This window comes from Mauremys mutica, chromosome 13 (genome assembly GCF_020497125.1).
Source record: "Mauremys mutica isolate MM-2020 ecotype Southern chromosome 13, ASM2049712v1, whole genome shotgun sequence".
In the NCBI taxonomy this organism is placed as follows: domain Eukaryota; kingdom Metazoa; phylum Chordata; order Testudines; family Geoemydidae; genus Mauremys; species Mauremys mutica.
This window is the reverse complement of record NC_059084.1, coordinates 44036453-44058417: the sequence shown is the minus strand read 5'-3', so window position 1 is coordinate 44058417 and position 21965 is coordinate 44036453. Positions and strand designations below refer to the sequence as shown.

The 21965-nt window shown below is 52.7% G+C and overlaps 2 protein-coding genes across 3 annotated transcripts; both read right to left on the bottom strand.

Moving 5' to 3' along the window:
• Nucleotides 1-245: 245 nt before the first annotated feature.
• Nucleotides 246-13821, bottom strand: LOC123348708 (mast cell protease 1A-like). The gene is made up of 5 exons (XM_044986323.1): nucleotides 13758-13821; nucleotides 4299-4446; nucleotides 1799-1934; nucleotides 1349-1621; nucleotides 246-999 (listed from the first exon to the last, which is right to left on the bottom strand). The coding sequence occupies exons 1-5, from the start codon at nucleotides 13765-13767 to the stop codon at nucleotides 856-858; spliced, it is 711 nt and encodes a 236-aa protein (XP_044842258.1). The 5' UTR covers nucleotides 13768-13821; the 3' UTR covers nucleotides 246-855.
• Nucleotides 13822-17126: 3305 nt separating this feature from the next.
• On the bottom strand, nucleotides 17127-20822 carry LOC123348710 (granzyme B-like). 2 transcript variants are annotated; one of them, XM_044986326.1, is made up of 4 exons: nucleotides 20759-20822; nucleotides 19394-19541; nucleotides 18702-18837; nucleotides 17127-17799 (listed from the first exon to the last, which is right to left on the bottom strand). In XM_044986326.1, exons 1-4 carry the CDS (start codon nucleotides 20820-20822, stop codon nucleotides 17650-17652), a joined length of 498 nt encoding a protein of 165 aa, XP_044842261.1. In that variant the 3' UTR covers nucleotides 17127-17649. The 2 variants fall into 2 exon arrangements, with proteins under 2 accessions (XP_044842261.1, XP_044842260.1); XM_044986325.1 differs by lacking the exons at nucleotides 18702-18837; nucleotides 19394-19541; nucleotides 20759-20822 and adding an exon at nucleotides 18198-18595.
• Between the last annotated feature and the right edge of the window lie 1143 nt (nucleotides 20823-21965).

Sequence of the window (21965 nt, the reverse complement as noted above, 5' to 3'; positions counted from 1 at the left end):
TGCATGAAATCACTAAACTCAGGTGTCCTGGTTCCCAGCCTAGTGCATTAACACAAGCCCAGCCTTCCCCCATAGGAGCTAATTCCCTCTTGGTCCTGGCAGATGCAGCGGCTGCTCTGGATTTCATGGCTTGAGTCCATCGCTCAGTCACTGAGTCACTTTTGTTTGTAACTTCATTTTTATTCATTGCTGGCTAGGAAGCAGCGAGCGAAATGCAGCAGGCCGAGTAGCAGGGCAGGGCAGGGCTGGGAAGGTGGGAAGGAGGCAATCAGTAGCCTTTGCTGAGTTCCCGTCCGGCTGGCCTTGCCAACCATGGGGACAGGTGTGTTTGGAACGGGCAGTGACCACCCCGAGGGAACTAACGCATGGGAAAGGCCCAGTGAGGACAGGGCAGGCTGCAGTTTTAACACAACTTAGCAGGACAGGTACACACTACCAGTTTAGAAGGACAGATAACGACGAGGATCTCCCATAAACAGTCACTCAACCAACTGACACAAGGGGAGAGATACAAACTGCCGAGTCTTCCCCAGGATTTGGCTCATGTCCATCACCCCAGGGGTAATAAACCAGCTGTTTCCCTAGCGAAGAGGCAGCCTAAGGGTCTGGGTTGGGATTCCCAAGGGAGCTTAGAGGAGCTGGTCTTGAACCAGGTTCCTAACTCCCCTGGGATCCCGGCCTTGATGCTCATGGGCTGGGCACTGCCTGAGTGGAGCGATGGCTGGGGCAGTTAGTGGGGGGTGGGGCTCAGCCTGGTGGGGGATCAGCCCCTCTGCAAAGCAGGCCCTACATCTGGGCCAAGCCAAAGGACAGAAGCGGCGCCTCTCCAGCCTGTGCAGCGATTCTTGGCTTGGCTCAGGGCTGCAGCCTCCTCATCGTCGCCCGTATCCAGGGGATGAAGGTGGAGACTCTCGTGTACACCCCGGGACCTCTGCAAGGCCCCCAGGAGACGATGCCCTGGGCTGTTTCCCCACACACCAGGGGGCCTCCAGAATCGCCCTGTGAAATGAAACAAGCCACAGATGGAGAACAGCTCAGGGAGTCATTCCAGCTGATGCACAGCTCAGTGACACCCCCCAGTGAAGCTGGACTCAGTGTCACCCCCGATGTCCCCCCGGTCTCTGCTTGGCCCCCACATGGCCCAGTGGTCTCAGCGCCCCACCCACTCTCCTGTCCACCTGGTCTCTGCTTCCTGCCGAGAGACCAGTTAGTTTCCCATTCATTAATACAGCACCTAGTGCCGTGGGGCCTGATCCCTGATCGCCGCTCGTGGGTTTCACTGCAACACCAACAGCCTCATTAATAAGAACAATTTATCAAGGGAGCTCGAAGCCAGGAGCAGATTTACCTGTGAAGAGTCTTTGCACTGATTTGGGTCCCCCACACACATCATGGTGGAGGAGTTATAGTTATTATATGGCCCATAAGGATCCTTCGGACACTTGGCATCCGGCATCACCATCACATTCACCTCCCGGAGCCTGGCCGGAGTCGATTCACTCTCTGTGCTAGTTCTGCCCCAGCCAGCGACGCTGCACCAATTCCCTGGCTTTACAATCTCGTTGGCGCGGGGCAGGGCGATGGTACCCACATCTCCGTTCAGCTTCGCTTTCTTTGCCAGCTGAGACACAAGAACGATGAGGATCAATGTCAGAGTTTTGCTCAAGAACAAGGAGACATCCCCATCCTCAGCAAAACCCATAACATGGGGTCAGTGAGGGTGGGGGTGATCGGATGGGGGTAGTTTCTGCAGCAGTGTGAGGTCACTGGGGGTGGGGTGATGGGAAGTGGATGATACCTGCAGCAGCATGATGTCATTGTTAAGGGTCTTATTGTCATATTGCTGGTGGGGGATCGGGCGGTGCACGGAGATTTTCTGTTGACTCCATTCCCGTAGTCGAATGTTATGGGCTCCCAGGTATACAGTGATCTTGCTGAAAAAGCCAAGAGCAGTACATGGGGCATTAGGAGCAGTAGCGTACATGAGGTGGGGGACGGGCACCTGTGGGTCTGACTCATAAATTCTGATCTTGTGGGCACAGGGCAACCTGGGTTCTCAGGCCGAGATCTTGGACTCTGCGTCTGAGGTGAAAAACTGACACCACTGCACGCAGGGTTGGGGACTGGCTGCCTCAGGTGGGCATAGGGACCTTGCCCACAACTCAGATTGCAGCACAAAGCCTCTTCCCAGTGATGCTGGGGTCCCAGCTGGTGTCTCCCCCAACCCTTGTGCTGTTCCCTGAGCACCTACATTCCCCACTGTCCTCCTGGTCCCTGGTTCTCAGCTACCCTCACCCCAGTGACCCCTCCCTGGCTAGATCCAAACAGGGGTCCATGCACAGCTTCCCCCAGACCAGAGTCCTGCAGACCCATCCTGGGGCTGTAAGTCTCTCCCTGCCTCGAGCTGAGCAATGGGCCAGACACCAGTTCACGTCACTGACTGTAGCTCCACTGATTTACCCAGCGCTGGATCTGGACGACGGTTTGTAAAGGCCCCTAGAGCAGAGGTGGGCAAACTATGGCCCGCAGGAGACATGGGCCCCTCCTGCCCCGCCCCTGAGCTCCTAGCCAGGGAGGCTAGCCCCCAGCCCCTCCGCCATTGTTCCCCCTCCACCACAGCCTCAGCTCACTGTGCTGCCGGTGCAATGCTCTGGGTGGTGGGGCTGCGAGCTTTTGGCAGCAGGGCAGCTGCAGAGCCTGGCCTGACCCGGAGCTCTGTGCTGCGTGGTGGTGGGGCTGGCTCCAGCCAGGCGGCACGGCTGCCTGCCCCAGAGCTCTGTGCTGCGCCGTGGCGGGGCTGGCTCCAGCCAGGCGGCACGGCTGCCTGCCCCGGAGCTCTGTGCTGCGCAGTGGCGGGGCTGGCTCCAGCCAGGCGGCACGGCTGCCTGCCCCGGAGCTCTGTGCTGCGCCGTGGCGGGGCTAGAGCCACTGGTGCTCCAGGCAATGTGGTAAGGGGGCAGGGACCAGGGGGGTTGGATAAAGGGCAGGGGAGTTCAGAGGAGGTGGTCAGGGGGCAGGTGTGTGCATAGGGGTAGGGGCGGTCAGAGGGCGGGGAACAGAGGGGTTGAATGGGAGCAGGGCTCCCAGGGTGGCAGTCAGGGGACTCCTGCAGGACTCCTGATGGGGGAGGAGTCCCCAGGGGGGCAGCCAGGAAGGAGAGGAAGGGTTGGATGGGGCGGCGGGGGGCAGCCAGGAGTGGGTGTTCCGGGGGTGGTCAGGGGACAGGGAATGGGGGTGGGGGTGGATGGGGCAGGGGTGTGGATGGGGCCGGGGCAGTCAGAGGGCAGGGAACAGCGGGGTTGAATGAGGGCAGGAGTCCCAGGATGACAGTCAGGAAGGAGGGGGGGGGTTGGATGGGGTGGCAGGGGGCAGTCAGGGGCAGGGATTCTGGGGTTGGTCAGGGGACAGGGAGCAGAGGGGATAGATGGGACAGGGGTCCCCAGGGGGGCAGTCAGGAAGGAGGGGGGTGTTGGATGGGGCAGCAGGGGGCAGCCAGGGGTGGGTGTTCCGGGGGTGGTCAGGGGACAGGGAGTGGGGGTGGGGTGGATGGGGCAGGAAACAGAGGGTTTGGATGGGGCAGGGGTGTGGATGGGGCCGGGGCAGTCAGAGGGCAGGGAACAGCAGGGCTGAATGAGGCCAAGAGTCCCGGGATGGCAGTCAGGAAGGAGGGGGGTGTTGGATGGGGCAGTCAGGGGCGGGGGTTCTGGGGTTGGTCAGGGGACAGGGAGCAGAGGGGATAGATGGGACAGGAGTCCCCGGGGGGCAGTCAGCAAGGGGAGGGGGGTTGGATGGGGTAATAGGGGGCAGTTAGGGGTCCAGGGTCTGGGAGTGGTGAGGGAGAAGGGGTGGTTGGATGGGGCACGGGTCCCCGGGGCAGTCAGGAAGGAGAGAGGGGGTTGGATGGGGCAGCGGGGGGCAGTTAGGGGACATAGAGTAGGGGGGTGGATGGGGCAGGGAATGGGGGGTTGGATGGGGCAGGAGTCCCAGGGGGGCCATGAGGGGGCGAGAAGCAGGGGGGTCAGATAGAGGTCGGGGCCGGGCCATGTCTGGTTGTTTGGGGAGGCACAGCCTCCCCTAACCAGCCCTCCATATAATTTCAGAAACCCGATGAGGCCCTCAGGCAAAAAGTTAGCCCTCCCTAGCCCTAGAGACATGCTGATGCCCCTAGGCTCTGCTCTCCCAGCCTGTCATATTAATTGCTCCTTCCCTGCAACCAACGAAAGTGCCAGAGCTCCCGGCTCCCCCATCACCTGCTAACGCCCGACCTGCCCCGACATCCCCAGCACAGAGGCGTTTACCTTCCATTGCAGTGAGCGGCCGTCAGCACGAAGTTCTCCGACACCAGGAACCCTCCACAGAAGGACTTATTTTTTCCATCTCGTATATCCAGATAGGCCATGTAGGGCCTGGAATGAGGCTTGGCTTCCCAACCCCCGATGATCTCACCTGGGGAGAGACCAGGTTCATAGAAAGAGCCCCATCATTTCACTGGGTGTGGCTGGGACCGAGCTCCCAATTCTGAAGGGGAGTCCCCAGAGCCAAACCCCACCCCCTGTGATGATCTCCTGGGGGATCCCTGGGCCTGCAACCCTGCCCCCTGCTCCGCTCTCCTGCAGACTGGACACCCTATGGGGCCGGAGGGTAAATCTAAAGCTCTGATCTCGCTCGGTGAAGAATTGGTGCCAAACGCACCTGGAATGGGTCAGTAATTGCACTGCCTTGAGCTAACAGCTCTGAGGGGCCAACGTCGCCCCAGATTAGGCCAGGCAGCCCCTAGAAGGGCACTAGCTGGCTCAGGGGGTCGGGAATGGGACATCTGCTCTTTCCCCTTGAGGACAGCTTGGTGCTCCTGTCACTGTTCCAAGGGACTATTTTTGCCCTTCCCCAGCTCTTCCTTACTTGGGCTGTGGCTAACACTGATCAGTATCGGTGCCATGTGAGACAACACACCCTGGTCCCCTGTGACAGTCTGCACCACTGTGTTCACCCCTTTACAGGACGGTGATACATTTCGTACAGAGAATGCCTTGTGAGGTCTCTCTCAGCACATGTTTCTGCAAACTTATTGGCTGAATTTCCTTCAGTCAGGATCCCTCTCCCAGTCTAATGCTGCTTCCTTTGTACTTCTGGTGTTGTGAATTCCGTGGGTAGAGAGAAAGGGAGACATCATTTGGGGCATCTCCTCCCCCTTCTTCTAGTTCTTTCTCTTCTTTGAGAATTATCTCCAGCTGAGGTTCAGGAGACAGAAAGTCTCTGGGCAGGGGCACCCCAATCTGTTTGATCATCAAGATGTAAATTTTAAACCCACGTCCTCTTTTCTGCCTAAGAATGGCCACTTAACCAGGTGACGGTCCAATTGATTACATTGACACTTGACTGAGGTGTCGGTTGGCATTTTGTCTCTAGAAAACTGGTTTGTGATTGCTCTCCAGATTTGGAACATGTCTTAGGAACATCATAAAGTAGAATCCCATAACTTTACATGCCACAAATATTTTACCAGGAAAATAATGATCAGAAAATTATGAATTTTCAGATGATACCTCACAAGGCATGCTTGCTATAAAATGTATCATAGTCTTGTACAAGGGATGAACATAGGGGTATAGTCTGTCACAGGCCCCTAGATACCACCCACTGAAACCAATTCCTGAGACCTCCCCATTCACATCAAATTCCCAGGGTCCTGCAATCCCAACCATACTCACCAGCCCAAGCCCTGGGGGGCAGGAGAAAAGCCATGAGGAGAAGAGGCAACATCTGGACCCACATGTTCGACATCAGTGCAGGGACCGTGAATCTGTCTCAGGCCTCAAGGCTTTATAGACTCAGCTTGGAGGGGATCAAGGGGGCAGGAAACCTCAGGGTCACACACACTCATCTAAATGCAGGGCTCAGGCGTCTCAGTTTCCAACCACAGCCAACCACACAGGCTGGGGGGGAAGGACAGGCCGTGCGTCAGCCATCGATCCTGCACAGCTGGATGGATACTGCATGGCTAGGACCCTACACAGCTGGATGGATGCTGACCACCTGGGTCCCTGCATCTGGATGGATGATGTACCACTGGATGCAGAAGACCCTAGTGAGGATGTGTCTAGCGAGATCCAGGACTGCTCTGGGTGCTGGCTCACAGCTGGGCACATCTGGGGCTCTTACTCATCTGGCCCCATCCTCGCTCAGCTCTCTGCCCGTGGCTCTGTGCTGGGGGCTGTGTGACAGTGACTGGTCTGGGTGGTGGGTGGGAACGTGTGTGACATTGTGCAGTCTATGTGGTTTTCTAAAATATTTTGGTAATGAGTGAATATAATGGAACTGGAATATGCTTCATGCAAAAGATCTCTTGTAAGGTATCATTACAAAGCTTATAATCTACTGAGTATGGTCATCCTATTTGTATAAATGTACCACTCTTGTAGCTGAAACTAGAAATATGATATGTAACTACAAGGGCCTATTGTAATTATGCAAAGTGTGGGCCATTAATGGTGGTTTGGTATCTTAATGGCTCCCATCAACCAGGACAATTGACTGGGCTCTGTTTGCAAGCCAGGCTGGGAGGAATGGAGGCTTGGGGGTCTTACAGTGACATGTGATCATGTCACATGAACTGGAATCCATCTTTAACCTGGTGCTTTTCCAGAGAAGGGGGGCGGAAACCCAGAGAGAGACAAAGGATTCCCACCTTATGCAAAAGATATATAGGGGGTGGAACAGAAGAAAGAGAGGAGCCATCAGGAAGAATCCCCTGGCTACCACCTGAGCTGGAACAAGAGCTGTTCCAGGGGAAAGGATTGTGCCCAGGCCTTTAAGGTGTCCAGTCTGAGGAAAAAACTTACTGAAGCATCTCTGAGGGTGAGATTATCTGTATTCAGTTTGATTAGACATAGATTTGTGTGTTTTATTTTATATTACTTGGTGACTTACTTTGTTCTGTCTGTTCCTACTTGGAACCACTTAAATCCTACTTTCTGTATTTAATAAAATCACTTTTTACTTATTAATTAACCCAGAGTCTGTATTAATACCTCGGGGGGGGGGGGAGCAAACAGCTGTGCATGTCTCTCTATCATTGTTATAGAGGGTGAACAATTTATGAGTTTACCCTGCATAAGTTTTATACAGGGTAAAACAGATTCATTTGGGTTTAGACCCCATTGGGAGTTGGGCATCTGAGTGCTAAAGACAAGCACACTTCTGTGAGCTGCTTTCAGGTAAACCTGCAGCTTTGGGGCAAGTAATTCAGATCCTGGGTCTGTGTTGGAGCAGTCGGGTGTGTCTGGCTCAGCAAGACAGGGTGCTGGAGTCCTGAGCAGGCAGGGAAAGCAGGGATAGATGTAGTCTTGGCACATCAGTTGGCAGCTCCCAGGGGAGTTTCTGTGATCCAACCCATCACAGATATGTATTTCAAATGTGCTTACTCTGAGTAGCGCTCATGACTGCATGTACAACAAGGAAGAAGCTAAAGCGTGCTGGTGGCCCATCAACAAAGACAATGGACCACGAGGAGCTTAGCCATCCTGTAAACGTTTCAGACAGCCAGTAAGTAATGGCTGCTAACGGCTCTGCAAAGCATGCATGGACATGTGACAAAACCTCATGACACTGAACTCCATTTTAGTACCTGTATTTTCCCACAAACTGGGCTGGGAACTCAGCTTAGAACAAAGGGTTCCCAACATAAAGAGAAACTATATGGGAAGTGACATCATGACTTCATCCCTCCACATCTCAACACGTGAAAGATCCTCTGGAAGACAAGGACTTGGAATGGGGGAAGGAATCTCAAGCTTCACAGCAATTGCAGTCTGTGCCATAAGAATCTGCAAGCCTGCTTGTATCATCAGTCAGGGTGAGAAATTGCTAATTCAAATCCTATCTTTATTATCCTATGATTTAGTCCTAAGTGGAGCACAGGATCTGGTCCAAGAGGTGAATGTAGCTGGACCACTTAGTAATAGTGATCATAATATAATTAAATTTAATATACCTGTGGCAGGAAAAACACCACAGCGGCCCAACACTGTAGCATTTAATTTCAGAAAGGGGAATGTAGAGAGTCTCAACCCTGTCCGGGGCGGTGGGGAGCCACACCTCCTCACTATACACTGTTGATGTCGGGGGGGAGGGGAATTAGTCTGGCCGCGGGAGTCTGCCTCGGCAGCCCTTACAGCAACTGAAAGCACGGGCCCTAGGTCAGGGTGGGGCAACAGTGAGTCAGATGCTCAGGCCCTCGGGCAGGGCTGAGCAGTAGCAACACAAACAGCAGTATGCCCAGGCTCTGGGTCAGGGCGGGGCAGCAATAACTCAGGCCCTCAGGCAGGGGCTGAGCAGTAGCAGTGAAACAGTAGCGATGAGCCCAGGCCCCCACACGTTGGGTGGCAGAGGGGACGTCCAAGCCCGGGGCACTAGCAGCAGCAGAAGACCCGCTGCTGTGGCAGTGGGGATCCTGGCCGCAACACACCGACATAGGCTCTGGGTGTGCTGCAGCCAGACTAGGGTCGGTTGCCCTCGGGCTACTTCCAGACTCCCCCTCTTGAGGTACCTGGGTCAGGGTGGTGTCCTCCGGGGGGGTCCAACACCGTGGGTTCCCCAGGATAGCTGGCAAGAGGCAGATCCAACAGCTCCTCCAGGTAGCTGGCATGGGGCAGGCCCGGTAACTGCTCCGGGTAGCGGGCGCAGGGCAGGTCGGGCCAGTGCTTGGGTGCACCATGGGCCACGGCGGGGGCTTCCCAGTCATGGGCCAGGCCGGAGGCATCTGGTCTCCCCAGCGGCTGTCTCTCAAGTGAGTTCTGAGGCCAAGCCTTTATACTTCAGGGGCACCGCCTGGTCCTCTGAGGGGCAGACTCAGAGCTCCCTAGCTCCGCCCAATCTGGTGTCCAGAAGGGCTCGTCCCTCTCCGAGGTGGCGGGGAGCCACACCACCTCACTACAGGAAACTACACAAAAATGAGGAGGTTCGTTAAACAGAAATTAAAGGGTACTGTGACAAAAGTACAAAGAGTCAATGTTGGGATATTGTTAGCCTTTTCCAGAGGGTCTGGCTGGAGAGTCTTGCCCGCATGCTCGGGGTTCAGCTGATCGCCATATTTGGGGTCGGGAAGGAATTTTCCTCCAGGGTAGATTGGCAGTGGCCCTGGAGGTTTTTTGCCTTCCTCCGAAGCATGGGGCAGGGGTCGCTTGCTGGTGGATTATCTGCTACTTGAAGTCTCTAAATCATGATTTGGAGCATTCAACAGCAGAGTCAAGGGAGAGAAATAGTTCAGGAGTGGGTGGATCGGCTTATGTGGCCTGCATCTTGCAGGAGGTCAGACTAGATGATCATAATGGTCCCTTCTGATCTTGAATTCTATGATTCTATGATTCTATGATTCTAAAAGTGAAATATCTGCAAGGTGCATGTGGAAACTTTTTAAAGACACCATAACAGACGCTCAACTTAAATGTATACCCCAAAATCAAAAAACATAGTAAGAGAACCAAAAAAAGCCACTGTGGCTAAACAACAAAGTAAAAGAAGCAGTGAGAGGCAAAAAGGCATCCTTTAAAAAGTGGAAGTTAAATCCTAGTGAGAAAAAATAGAAAGGAGCATAGACTCTGGGAAATGAAATGTAAAAATACAATTAGGAAGGCCAAAAAGAATTTGAGGAACACTAAGCCAAATACTCGAAAAGTAAGAGAAAATTTTTTGTCAGTACATCAGAAGCAGGAAGCCTGCTAAACAACCAGTTGGGCCACTGGACAATCGCGGTGCTAAAGGAGCACTTAAGGATGATAAGACCATTGCAGAGAAACTAAATGAATACTTTTCATCTGTCTTCACGGCTGAGGATTTGAGGGAGATTCCCAAACCTGAGCCATTCTTTTTAGGTGACAGATCTGAGGAAAGGTCCCAGATTGAGGCTAATGGCATATTGGGATGCATTAGTAGGAGCATTGCCCTCTATTTGGCACTGGTGAGGCCACATCTGGAGTATTGCGTCCAGCTTTGGGGCCCCAACTATGGAAGGGATGTGGAGAAATTAGAAAGAGTGAAGCAGAGGGCAATGAAAATGATTAGAAGGCTGGGGCACATGACTTACGAGGAGAGGCTGAGGGAACTGGGCTTATCTAGTCTGCAGAAGAGAAAAGTGAGGGGGATTTGATAGCAGCCCTCAACTACCCGAACAGGCATTCCAAAGAGGATGGAGCTCAGCTGTTCTCAGTGGTGGCAGATGACAGAACAAGGAGCAATGGTCTCAAGTTGCAGTGGGGGAGGTCTAGGTTTGATATTAAGAAACAGTATTTCACTAGGAAGGTGGTGAAGCACTGGAATGGGTTACCAAGGAAGGTGGTGGATTCTCCATCCTTAGAGATTTTTAAGGCCCAGTTTGACAAAGGCCTGGCTGGGATAATTTAGTTGGGATTGGTCCTGTTTTGAGCAGGGGGTTGAACTAGATGACCTCCTGTAGTTTCTTCTAACCCTCGTCTTCTATGATTCTATGATTCTATGCCAAACCAACCTATAATTTGTTCTTTGAGAGGTTTTCTAGCCTTGTGGATGGGGTGAAGTGTTAGGCATGATATACAGTAACTGCTCACTTAACGTTGTAGTTATGTTCCTGAAAAATGTGACTTTAAGGGAAACAATGTTAAGCAAATCCAATTTCCCCATAAGAATTAATGTAAATGGGGGCGGGGGCGTTAGGTTCCAGGGAATGTTTTTAATTTTTTTCCAGACAAAAGGCATTCTATACATTTTAAACAATTTTAAACAAACAATTTAATACAGGTATAAGTTTTAAACAATTTTAAAGAAACAATTTAATACTACAGTCATCCCTGCTGAGTATGACGCTTGGTTGAGGTGGTGGAGTCAGAGATTGGAAGAGGTTAGATTGTCCGGCTGCTCCTCTTGCGGTTCTTGCAAGCACAGGCACTGACTTTACTGGGGGCGGGGGGCTCAACCCTCGGCCCATCCACTCCATCCCTTCCCCCAAGCCCCCACCCTTGATCCACCTCTTCTCCCCCTCCACCTCCTCCCCCTTTACTTCATATGCTGCGTCCTCACTCCTCCCCTCTCCCCCTCCCTTCTGAATGCTGCAAGCCAGCTGACTGCTGCGGACAGGAGGCGGGGGGAGGAGGGAGAAGGTGCTGATCCACGGGGTCTGCCGGCGGGCAGGAGGTGCTGTGGGGAGGGGGGGGCTGTAGGGAGGCTGTCAGATGTGGAGAAAGCAGGCAGCCAAACAACATAAGAGTGCAGCATTGCACAACTTTAAATGAGCATGTTCCCTAATTGCTCAGTAACGTAACGACGAAGCAACATTAACCGGGACAACTTTAAGTGAGGAGTTACTGTATCTTGATTTTAGTCAGCCTTCTGACGCGGTGCTACCTGACGTTCTCATAAGTATAAGCAGGCTCTGAATGAGCTCTCCTCTGACATCTAATGGTGAGCTGGGGAAGATCATTACGGGCTCCAATCTTGTTTGCATGGGCACACCCACCCTGCCTAGCTACTCTGCATGATGGGGCTCCTTGCCCAAACGATCACTTTTGACTGGTGCTGGGTCACAAGTAGGGTGACCAGATGTCCTGATTTTCTGGGGACACTCCTGATATTTGAGGCTTTACCTTATATAGGTGCCCATTAATCCCCATGCTCTGTCCTGATTTTTCACACTTGCTGTCTGATCACCCTAATCGCAAGTCACTTTGTTGTTGGAAGAGGGGTCCTAATGGGGTGCTATCCTTGTTGTGTAAATCAAGGGCAGCAGAACTGTGCTTGGCATGCCCTGATTGAGGGACTCACCTTTGAACTAAACTGCACTCGCTAGGCTGGGGACATGGGTGCCAAAGCCCAGGGAGTTGAGAAAGGGTGGGGATAGGTACTTGTTCTTGGTGGTGTGGGCCCTAGACAACATTTGACCCTTCCTCTCTCCACTGCACAATAACAGGGCGGATTAAGATTCAGTTGTGGGTCTTGTTACACACCACAGAGCTGAAATCACTGACAATGAGGTCTAAGCATTAGACTTGCTTTGGGACAGTGTCTCTGATGCAAGAGACGGCCCACAGTGCATGAGGAGTGAGGTTCCCCACTAACAGCTGAAATCACTGAGAGCTGAAATCACTGAGGGCTGTGTTACTTGGTGGGACCTGAAGACATCCTAGTGGAGGGGAGAAACCAGCCGGGCAGCCAGTGGAGAGGATGGTGAGCGGCCAGCAAGGAGGCTGGCAGAGAGCATTGGAAGTTGCTGGCAGAGGGGCTGGTGGCTGGCAGAGGGGCTGGTGGCTGGCAGACAGGAGCAGTGAAGTGGCCAGCAGTGGAGGCAGCAGAGAGAAGCGGCGAACAGCCGGCAGAGCAGCAGGTGGCTAGTGGAGAGGAGCAGCAGAGTGGCCAGCAGAGTGTCTGGTGGAGAGAAGCAGCGAGTAGCCGGCAGGTGTTTGGCGGAGCGGAGGGCAGTTGGCAGAGAGGAGCAGCAGAGCGGCCAGCCAGGCGGCCAGCTGAGAGGAGTGAGCAAAGTGCCTTCTTGCCCCCTCCAGCCAGAGTGGGAGGTGAACTCTGCAGATTCATCTCTGAACTCTGGGTCTGCACTGACCAAGGAGAACAACTGTGAGCGAGTGCAGTGAAATGAGGGGCACATTAAAGGAACTTTTGGTGGCTGGACTTAAGACCCTGAGGTGAAAGGACACTGCCCAGTGGAGTCTGGAGAGGGGGTGGGTTGCTCATGGTTTCATGTTTACAAATCCTTCTTGTGGTGTTTTTCCAAGTTAATGCTGGGTTACCTTCCCCCTTTTAATTAAGTTTATTTTCTATACTCAGCTTCTGTGCTTGTGAGTGGGCACCCAGGGGGTGCTGTGTAATTCTCCTAGGTTACTGGTTGGGGCCTGAGCCGGTTTTGTGTTGTATTGTTGACAAGGAACCCCTAGATATTGAACCCGGCCCTTGTTGCTGCCCACTGCACCTGGCAGAAGGGTTACATAAGCAGAGCAGGGAAATGTGCTGTAAATGAAAGTACTATAAGGTGAGGGGAAAATACATTGAAAGACCATCCTCAAAAAAAAGGTCTTAATAGTTTGCTGTTAAAGTGGGAGGGTGTTTCTAGTGGTCAGTACAGTGGTCAGTCCTGCAATCTTTCCAATAATGAGTTGGAGAAGGGGTGGAGCATATACTTCTGAAATTTGCAGATGACACGAAGCTTGGAGGGGTTGCAAGCACTTTGGACGACAGCATTAGATTTCAAAATGAAATTGGCAGATGAGAGAATTGGTCTGGAATCAACAAGATGAAATTCAGTAAAGACAAATGCAAAGTACTTCACTTAGGAAGGCAAAATCAAATCCACAGGTAAAAAATGGGGAATAACTCAGTAGGAGCCGAGAAGGTTTTTTTCCCTCTCTATGTGACACTGGGGCAACTATTGGTAGAATCCTGTGTCCAGTTCTGGTGTCCACACTTCACGAAGGATGTTGAAAAATTGGAGAGGGATCAGAGAAGAGCCACAAGAATGATGAAAGGATTAGAAAATCAGCCTTAGAGTGAGAGACTCAAGGAACTCCATCTATTTAGCTTAAAAAAGAGAAGGTTACCAGGTTCCTTGATAACAAGTTGTAAGTATCTACCTGGGCAACAAATATTTAATCAGGGCTCTTCAGCGTAGCAGAGGAAGGTTTAACATGATCCAGTGGCTGCAGGTTGAAGCCAGACAAATCAAGCCTGGAAATAAGGCGTAACATTTTTAACAGAAAGAGTAATTAACCATTGGGACAATTTACCAAGAGTCATGGTGGATTCTCCATCAGTGGCAATTGTTCAGTCAAGGTTGGATGTTGGTCAAACAGATCTGCTCCAGGATTATTCTGGGGCAGGTCTCTGGCCTGTGCTAAACAGCAGGTCAGGCTAGGTGATCACAATGGTCCCTTCTGGCCCTATGAAGTCATGAATCCTTGTCAAGTGTCCCCCACCCTGCGTGTGAGCCAAGGGGAGGGATGTGAGTCAGAGAGACCAGATCCTCCCATCTCTGACAGCATCATTTCCCACCAACTCCTTGATGAGGGTGGAAAATAAAGTGTCTGATTCTCAACACCCCCTGAGCCAGCCAGTCCCCACACCCCCAAGAGATGAAAGAGATGGAACCTGGTTCTAACGACTTGGTGGGAGAAATATGGAGATATTGATAGAGGTGTGGGGATAGCTGGATGAGGGTGCGGAGAGACAGACAGACAGACAGACAGACAGATATGGATGTGGATGAATAGGTAAGTGGGGATGGGGATATAGAGATGGATGGGGACAGGTAGATGGATGGGGGTGGAACAGAGAGATAGATGGGGACAGATAGATGTATGAGTGAAGATAGATGAATGGCTCTGGGGATTGATAGAGAGGAAACAGATAGATGGGGATTAGATAGATTAGATAGGGATTGGCTAGAGAGACAGATTGGGATAGAATATATCGATTATGGGGACAGGTTGGTGGGGTTGGGTATAAATAGACGGGTGGATGAGGATGGGAAGAGGTAGATTGATTATTTTGTCACCAGAACAGTTTCAAACCTATACACGTCTCACTTTTATCCCTGAAGTTGAACCTCTGGAGTCATGACAGCTGACTGCTCAGGCTGCTTTCCTCCTTGGAATTCCCTTTGCATCTCTGCTCCAGCCTGCGGGACCCCTCCTGCTCGGCGGGGGTTCATTCGCCAAACACACCGGGAGTGGGTCAGTAATTGCCCTGCCTTGAGCTAACGGCTTTGGGGGCCAACCTCACCCCAGCTTAGCCAGGCAGCCCCCAGAGGGGACTGGGTGAGGAATGGGACACAGGGTCTGTTGCTCGGTGCTGAGCTGCTTGGTGCTGGTGTCGCTGTTTTTGCCCTTCCCCAGCCCTCCCTTACATGGGCGGTGGGTGACACTGATCGATATCAGTGCTGGGGGAGACACAGTGCCCAGATCCCCCCAGACATTCTGTACCCCTGTGTTAAACCCATTACAGGATGGAGATAAACTCTGCACAAAGCATGCCTTGGGAGGGCTCTCGCACCACATGTTTCTGCAATCTTACTGGCTGAGTTTAAAAAAAAGTGCCAAAAAAATAAAATTTCTGCACACAATATTTTAAATTTCTGCAAAATTTTGTATATTTTATTTGCCAAAATGAAACAATATAATCACGCCAGTTTCAATTATTTTGGTAATTAATTTCAAAATATCTGTCAGCCAGTAGGTCTGTAAAAATACAGACCAAATATATATATATAAGATTCTGGTCTTTTTATTTTTTTTTAACAAGTAAATTCCTTAGGAGACATATTACCATGGAACTTTTTTCCCCCACGGAAAATACATAGGGCAACAGAAGCGCTGCAGTTCTGCCTTTTGCCCACAAAAGGCCGCTCTGGCAACAGAGCATCCATCTGCATGCCGGGTGCTGGCTCTTCAGAAGCTGGAGGGACCCCGGGTGGGCAGAAGGTGGAACTGCAGCACTTCTTCCGTGGAAATGTGTTTTCTGCTGGGAGAAAAAGGTACTTGGGACACGTCCACAGAGGTGAAGAATTCCCACAGGAATAAATTCCCAATTAACCGTGACATTTTTCTGGTTAAATTCTTATCGACGATTTGGCTCATAATTATTTTCAGCGCGGCAGCGTTTTGAAGCGCTAAGTGTAGTCAAAGTCTCTCCCAGCGCTGTCCGTACTCCACCTCCCTGTGGGGAATAACGTACAGCGCTGGGGCTTTGACCACACTGGCGCTTTGCAGCGCCACAATTTACAGCGCTGGAGAGGGTGTGTTTTCACACCCTGCTGCAGCGCTGCAAATTTGCAAGTGTAGCCATGCCCTTAGAGTGAGACACTCAGGGAACTCATTCTGAAGCTTAACAAAGAGAAGGTTACCTGGTTCCTTGATGACAGGCTCTAAATATCTAGAGACAATAGTTAACAATGGGCTCATCAGTCTAGCAGAGGAAGGTCTAATGTGATCCAATGGCTGGAGGTTGAAGCTTGAAAAATTCAGACTGGAAATAATGTGCAAATGTTTAAGAGTGAAAGTAATTAACCATTGGAACAATTTCCCAAGAGTCCGGCACAGCTGATTTTTGAATTAAGATTGGGTGTTTTTCTACGGGACCTGCTCTAGGAATTCTTTTGGGGCAGGCCCATGGCCAGTGTAAGACAGGAGCTCAGGCTAGATTATCACAATGGTCACTTCTGGCCTTGGAAGTCATGAATTCTTCTCGACTGCCCCCCGCCCAGAGTGTGGGTGTGAGCTGGGAGGAGGGAGGTGGGTCAGAGAGACCAGATCCCCCCATCTGTGATAGCATCATTTCCCACAGACCCCTTGATAAGGTGCGGGGAATAATGTGTCTGATTCTCAACGCCCCTGAGCCAGCCAATCCCCCTGCCCAGGGCAGACAGGGGCCAGCATCCCCAAAGGGGAAAGATCCCATGTCCCATTCTCTGCTCCCCTGAGCCAGACAGTGCCCGCACCTCCTAGAGATGAAAGAGATGAAAACTGGTTCTGACATAGCATGGGGGGGGGGCACTATGGAGATATTGATAGACAGAAGCTTATGTGTATGGGGATAGGTCTGTGGAGAGACACAGATTAGATAGATAGACAGATAGACAGATAGATAGATAGATAGATCAGTGGGTGGGGTGGGGATAGATGGATGGATGGATGGGGATTGCCTAGAGAGATAGATTGGGATAGGATCGATTGATGGATGGGGATGGGAAGAGGCAGATCAATTTCTTGTCACTAGAACTATTTAAAACCTGTCCGATTTTTGTCCCAGAAGTTGAACCTCTGGAACCTGGACAGCCGATTGCTCAGGCTGCTTTTCTCCTTGTAGTTCCCTTTCTGTCCCAGCAGGCAGGGACTCCTCCAGCCCTGAGGGGGTTAATTCTCCCCTGGCACCCGCCAGATCCTCATTCTGCATGGAATCACTGAACCCAGGTGTCCTGGGTCCCAGCCTAGTGCATTAACCACAAGCCCAGCCTTCCCCTGTAGGGGCCAATTCCCTCCTGGCCATGGCAGATGCAGCGGCTACTCTGGATTTCACTGCTCAGGTTAATGTGGCAGTACCTGAATCACTCTTTCTTGTAACTTCATTTTATTCATTGCTAGCTACGAAGCAGAGAGCGAAATGCAGCAGGCCACTCAGCAGGGCAGGGGAAGTGGGAAGGGGAGGATCAGCACTAATGTTTGATCTGCGATCAGTTCAACGTAGCCGTCGCTGTGTTGCCTTCCCACTGTCATTGCTGGCACCAGGAACAGGTGTGTCTGGAACAGCAGGTGGCCACACAGGAGGAACAAACCCATGGGAAAGGCTGACACGGAGGAGAGCTACCAACCATTGAGTCCAGGGTTCAACTCGAGTCTGTTACCTGGGAGGAAATAACCCAGCTGTTTCCCCAGCAAAGAGGTCGTCTAAGGGTTGGGATTTCCAAGGAAGCTGACGGGAGCTGGCCTCAAACCTGGCTTCTAACTCCCCTAAGCTCCCTACCTTGACGCTCATGGGATGGGGGCTGCATGAGGGTCACAAAGACTGGGGGAGGGGCTCAGCTTAGGGGGGCTCCACCCCTCTGCAAAGCAGGCCCTACGTCTGGGCCTCTCCAAAGGACAGAAGTGGTGCAGCTCTGGCCCGTGCAGTGATTCCCGGCTCTGCTCAGGGCTCCAGCGTCCTCATAATCTTCTCTATCCAGGGGATGAAGGTGGAGACTCTTGTGTACACTCCAGGGGAGGTGCTCTTTTGGGATCCCCAGGAAACAATACCCTGGGCTGTTCGACCACACACCAGGGGGCCCCCAGAGTCACCCTGCAAAATTAAACAAGTCACAGTTGGAGAACAGCTCAGTGAGTCGTTTCCTGCTGATGTGCAGCTCAGTGATACCCCCTGGTGCAGCTGGTCCCAGTGTCACCCCACAATGTCCACCCAGCTCTCCTGGAACCCCACAGCCCAGCTGGTCTAAACACCCCACCCACTCCCCTGTCCAGCTGGTCTCTGCCTTCCCCTGAAACAAGACCATAGAATCTCAGGGTTGGAAGGGACCTCAGGAGGTCATCTAGACCAGTTCTTTTCCCATTCATTTGTACAGCACCAAGCACAGTGGGGCCTGATCCCCTATTTGCTGCTCATAGGCCCAACTGCAACCCCAAAAGCCTCATTCATAATAATGATTTATAAAGGGAGCTTGAAGCCAGAATGAGATTCACCATAAAAGAGGCTTTGCCCTTCTTCAGATCACCGACACACATCATGGTGGAAGCATCATAGTCATAGTAGGTCACATCGGGATTTTTCAGACACACGTCATCCTCCAGCACCTTCAAATTCGCCTCCTGGAGTGTGGTGGCTGGGGCTGATTTACTCTGTCTGCTGGTGCGGCCCCAGCCGGCAACACTGCATTTGGTCCCTGGCTTCACTCTCTTGTTGGTGCGTGGCAGAGGGATGGTTTTCACCCATTTATTCAGCTTCACTGTCTCTGCCAGCTGAGAGACAAGAATGATGAACATCAATGTGAGGGTCACATTCATGGGCACCCATCCACACCCTGTTCCCAGCAAAACCCTTTGACCATGTGGTCACTGGGGACAGGGTGATGGGATGAGGTGGTGCCTGCAGCAATGTGAGCTCACAGGGGGCAGAGTGATGGGATGGGGGCGGGGCCTGCAGCAGTGTGAGGTCACTGGGGCGGGGTTATGGGATGGGGGTGGTACCTGCAGCAGCATGATGTCATTGTTAGTGGTCTCCTTGTCATATTGTGGGTGGAGGATCTGGTGGCACACGGGGATCTCTTGTTGGCTCCATTCCTGTTCACTAATGTTATGGGCTCCCAGCTTGACAGTGATCTCTCTGTAAAAGCCAAGTATAACCCATGGGGCATCAATTGCAGGAGCGTATGTGAGGTGAGGGGTGGGCACCTGTCGGTCTGATTCACCAACAGTGATATGGATGGGGCAGGGCACCCTGGGGCTTTCCCCCTTTGCTGCTTCACTTTCCCCTTGTTCTCCAGGACCATGGGTCTCATCTCCCCTGCACCCTGGAGAACAATCCCTGCCTAGATCCATACGGGGCTATGCCCCACTCCCCCCAGCCCAGAGCCCTGCAGAGCTGTCCTGGGGCTGTGAGCCCCTCCCTGCCTCAATCTGGGCAATGGGCCAGAACCCAGCTGGTGTCAGTGGCTGTAGCTCCATTGATTTACCCATCGTTGGATCTGGACCATGGTTTGCAGAGGCCCCTAGAGACACACCGACACCCCCTGAACAGCTCAGACCCCTGGGCTCTGCTCTCCCAGCCTGTCCTGCTAACTGCTCCTTCCCTGCAACTTAGGATGGCACCAGAGCTCCAGGCTCCCCGATCACCCACTAACCCCGACCTGCCCCGACATCCCCAGCACAGAGGCGCTTACTCTCCATTGCAGTGAGCGGCCGTCAGCACGAAGTTCTTCGACACCAGGAACCCTCCACATGTTTTTATATACTGTCCGTCTTGTATTTGCAGAAAGGCCATGTAGGGTCTGGAGTGGGGCTTGGCTTCCCGACCCCCAATGATCTCACCTGGGGAGAGACCAGGTTCATAGAAACAGCCACATCATCTCCTTGGGCCGGTCTGGGACCGAGCTCCCCATCCCAAAGGGGAGTCTCCACAACATCATCCCACCCCTGTGATGCTCTCCCTGGGGGATCCCTGTGCCTGGAACCCTGCCCCCTACTCAGCTCTCCCCCACACTGGACACCCCATGGGGCTGGAAGGTAAATCTACAGCTCTGATGTCTCTGGATGGAAAATCGGTGCCAAACGCACCTGGAGTGGGTCAGGAATTGCCCTGCCTTGAGCTAACGGCTTTGGGGGCCAACCTCACCCCGGCTTATGCTTCACCACTGGGTGAGGAATGGGACACAGGGTCTGTAGCTTGGTTCTGAGTTGCTCGGTGCTGGTGTCGCTTTTTTTGCCCTTCCCAAGCTCTTCCTTACATGGGCGGTGGGTGACACTGATGGATATCAGTGCTGGGGGAGACACCATGCCCGGATCCCCCCTGACATTCTGTACCCCTGTGTTAAACCCATTACAGGATGGAGATAAACTCTGCACAAAGCATGCCTTGGGAGGGCTCTCTTGCCGCATGTTTCTGCAATCTTACTGGCTGAGTTACTTTCAGTCAGGATCCATCCCCCATGCTGCTTCCTTTGTACTTCCGGTGTTGTGTGCACCGTGGATAGAGAGAAAGGGAGAGGTCATGTGGGAGGGGAGGGGTCTGCTCCCCCTCTTATAGGTCTTTCTTCTTCAAGAATCATCTCCAGCTGGGACTGAGAAGACAGAAAGTCTGTGCAGACAGTAACACTGAGCTGTTTCTTTGTCAAGATGTAAATTTTTCTCCCACATCTTTTTTGCCCAAGAATGGCCACTTAACCAGGTGATAGTCCATTTAATTACATTTACTCCTGGTTGAGGCATTGGCTAGCTATTTTGCCTAGGGAACTGGTTTGTGGTTTCCTCCCAGACTTGAAACATGTCTAAGTAACTCCATGCAATAAAATTGTATAACTTTACATGCCACACATATTGTACCAGAACAATAATGATCAGCAAATTATGACTTTTCAGATGATAACTCACAAGGCACACTTTGTGTAAAATTTATCATAGTCCTGTAAAAGTAGTGAATATATGGGTACAGATTGTCACAGACCCCTAGATACCACCCACTGACCCCAATCCCTGAGACCTCCCCATTCACCCCAATGTCCCAGGGGCCCTAATCCAGCTGTACTTACCAGCCCAAGCCCCGGGGCATAGGAGAAAGGCCATGGGGAGCAGGAGCAAGCTCTGGGCCTGCATGTTTGGAGTCAGTGCAGGGACCGTGAATCTGCCTCAGGCCTGCAGGCTTTATAGACTCAGCTTGGAGGGGATGGGGGGCGGGTGAGGCAGGAAACCTCAGGTTCGCCCACACACTCATCTAAATGCAGGGCTCATGCATCTCAATTTCCAACCACAGCCAACTACATAGGCCAGGGGGAAGGACCGGCCGTGCGTCAGCCTGGGATCCTGCACAGCTGGCTGGATCCTGCATGGCTGGCTCCCTGCACAGCTGGGTGGATGATGCACCGCTGGATGGAGAAGACACCGCTGGGTACTTCTGGGATTCAAACTCACCCGGCTCCATCCTTGCCCGGCTCCCTGCCCGTGTCTCTGTGATAAGGGCTGTGGGTGGCAGCGACTGATCTCAAGTGGCTGATAGGAATGAGGCCCTTTGATCTTTCTCATATTGGCCCAGCTGTGAGCAGTGTGGGTCTGGGCAGACCAGCCATTGGCCCTGATCACAGCACCCACAGTGGGAGGGTTTCTGACAAGCCCCTCCACTTCAGGGAGTCTGTGACCACATGAAGGAGATGCGGCAGCATCTGTGCTGCCGTACCGCTGGGAGCTATGACTGTGCAGCATCAGATAGGAAATGACACAGCAGAGCCAGCAATATAACCCAGTTGTCCTGGCTCCCAACCCTCCCTCCTTCCCCCACCCTAACTGGTAGACCCCACAATCCTCCCAGAGCCAGGGACAGGACACAGGAGACTTGGCCCCCAACCCGCTCCTCTTCCCCTTCTCTAACCATTAGACCCCACTCCCCTCACATAGCCAGAGATAGAACCGAGGAGTCCTGGGCCCGGCGCCAGTGTACCCTCTCATTTTTCCCACCCCTCTACGGAATGAATGTTCTTATGTGCACCAGTATGGAGGTGAGGTGTGGCGCAACCCTGTGTGACACATCACCTTCATATTGGTGCACATAGCAACATCCATGTGGCGGGGGTGAGGCCAAAGGTTTCTGAGTGCGGGAGGGGGCTCAGGCCTGAGGCAGAGGGTTGGGGTGCAAGGGTGTGAGGGCTCCGACTGGGGGTGCAGGCTCCAGGGTGGGGCTGGGGATGAGGGGTTTGGGGTGAAGGACGGTGCTCTGGGGCTACCGTGAGGAGAGAGGACTCCCCC

Excerpts from the sequence above, each read along its gene's own strand:
- LOC123348710 (XM_044986326.1), bottom strand. The coding sequence starts at position 20,822 with ATGCAGGCCCAGAGCTTGCTCCTGCTCCCCATGGCCTTTCTCCTATGC. Across the intron at positions 19,542-20,758 it reads ATGCCCCGGGGCTTGGGCTG|GTGAGATCATTGGGGGTCGG; the intron begins GTAAGTACAGCT and ends GTCTCTCCCCAG. Across the intron at positions 18,838-19,393 it reads GCCGCTCACTGCAATGGAGA|AGAGATCACTGTCAAGCTGG; the intron begins GTAAGCGCCTCT and ends TGGCTTTTACAG.
- LOC123348708 (XM_044986323.1), bottom strand. Across the intron at positions 1,622-1,798 it reads ATGACATCATGCTGCTGCAG|CTGGCAAAGAAAGCGAAGCT; the intron begins GTATCATCCACT and ends CTTGTGTCTCAG. Across the intron at positions 1,000-1,348 it reads AGTGCAAAGACTCTTCACAG|GGCGATTCTGGAGGCCCCCT; the intron begins GTAAATCTGCTC and ends TTCATTTCACAG.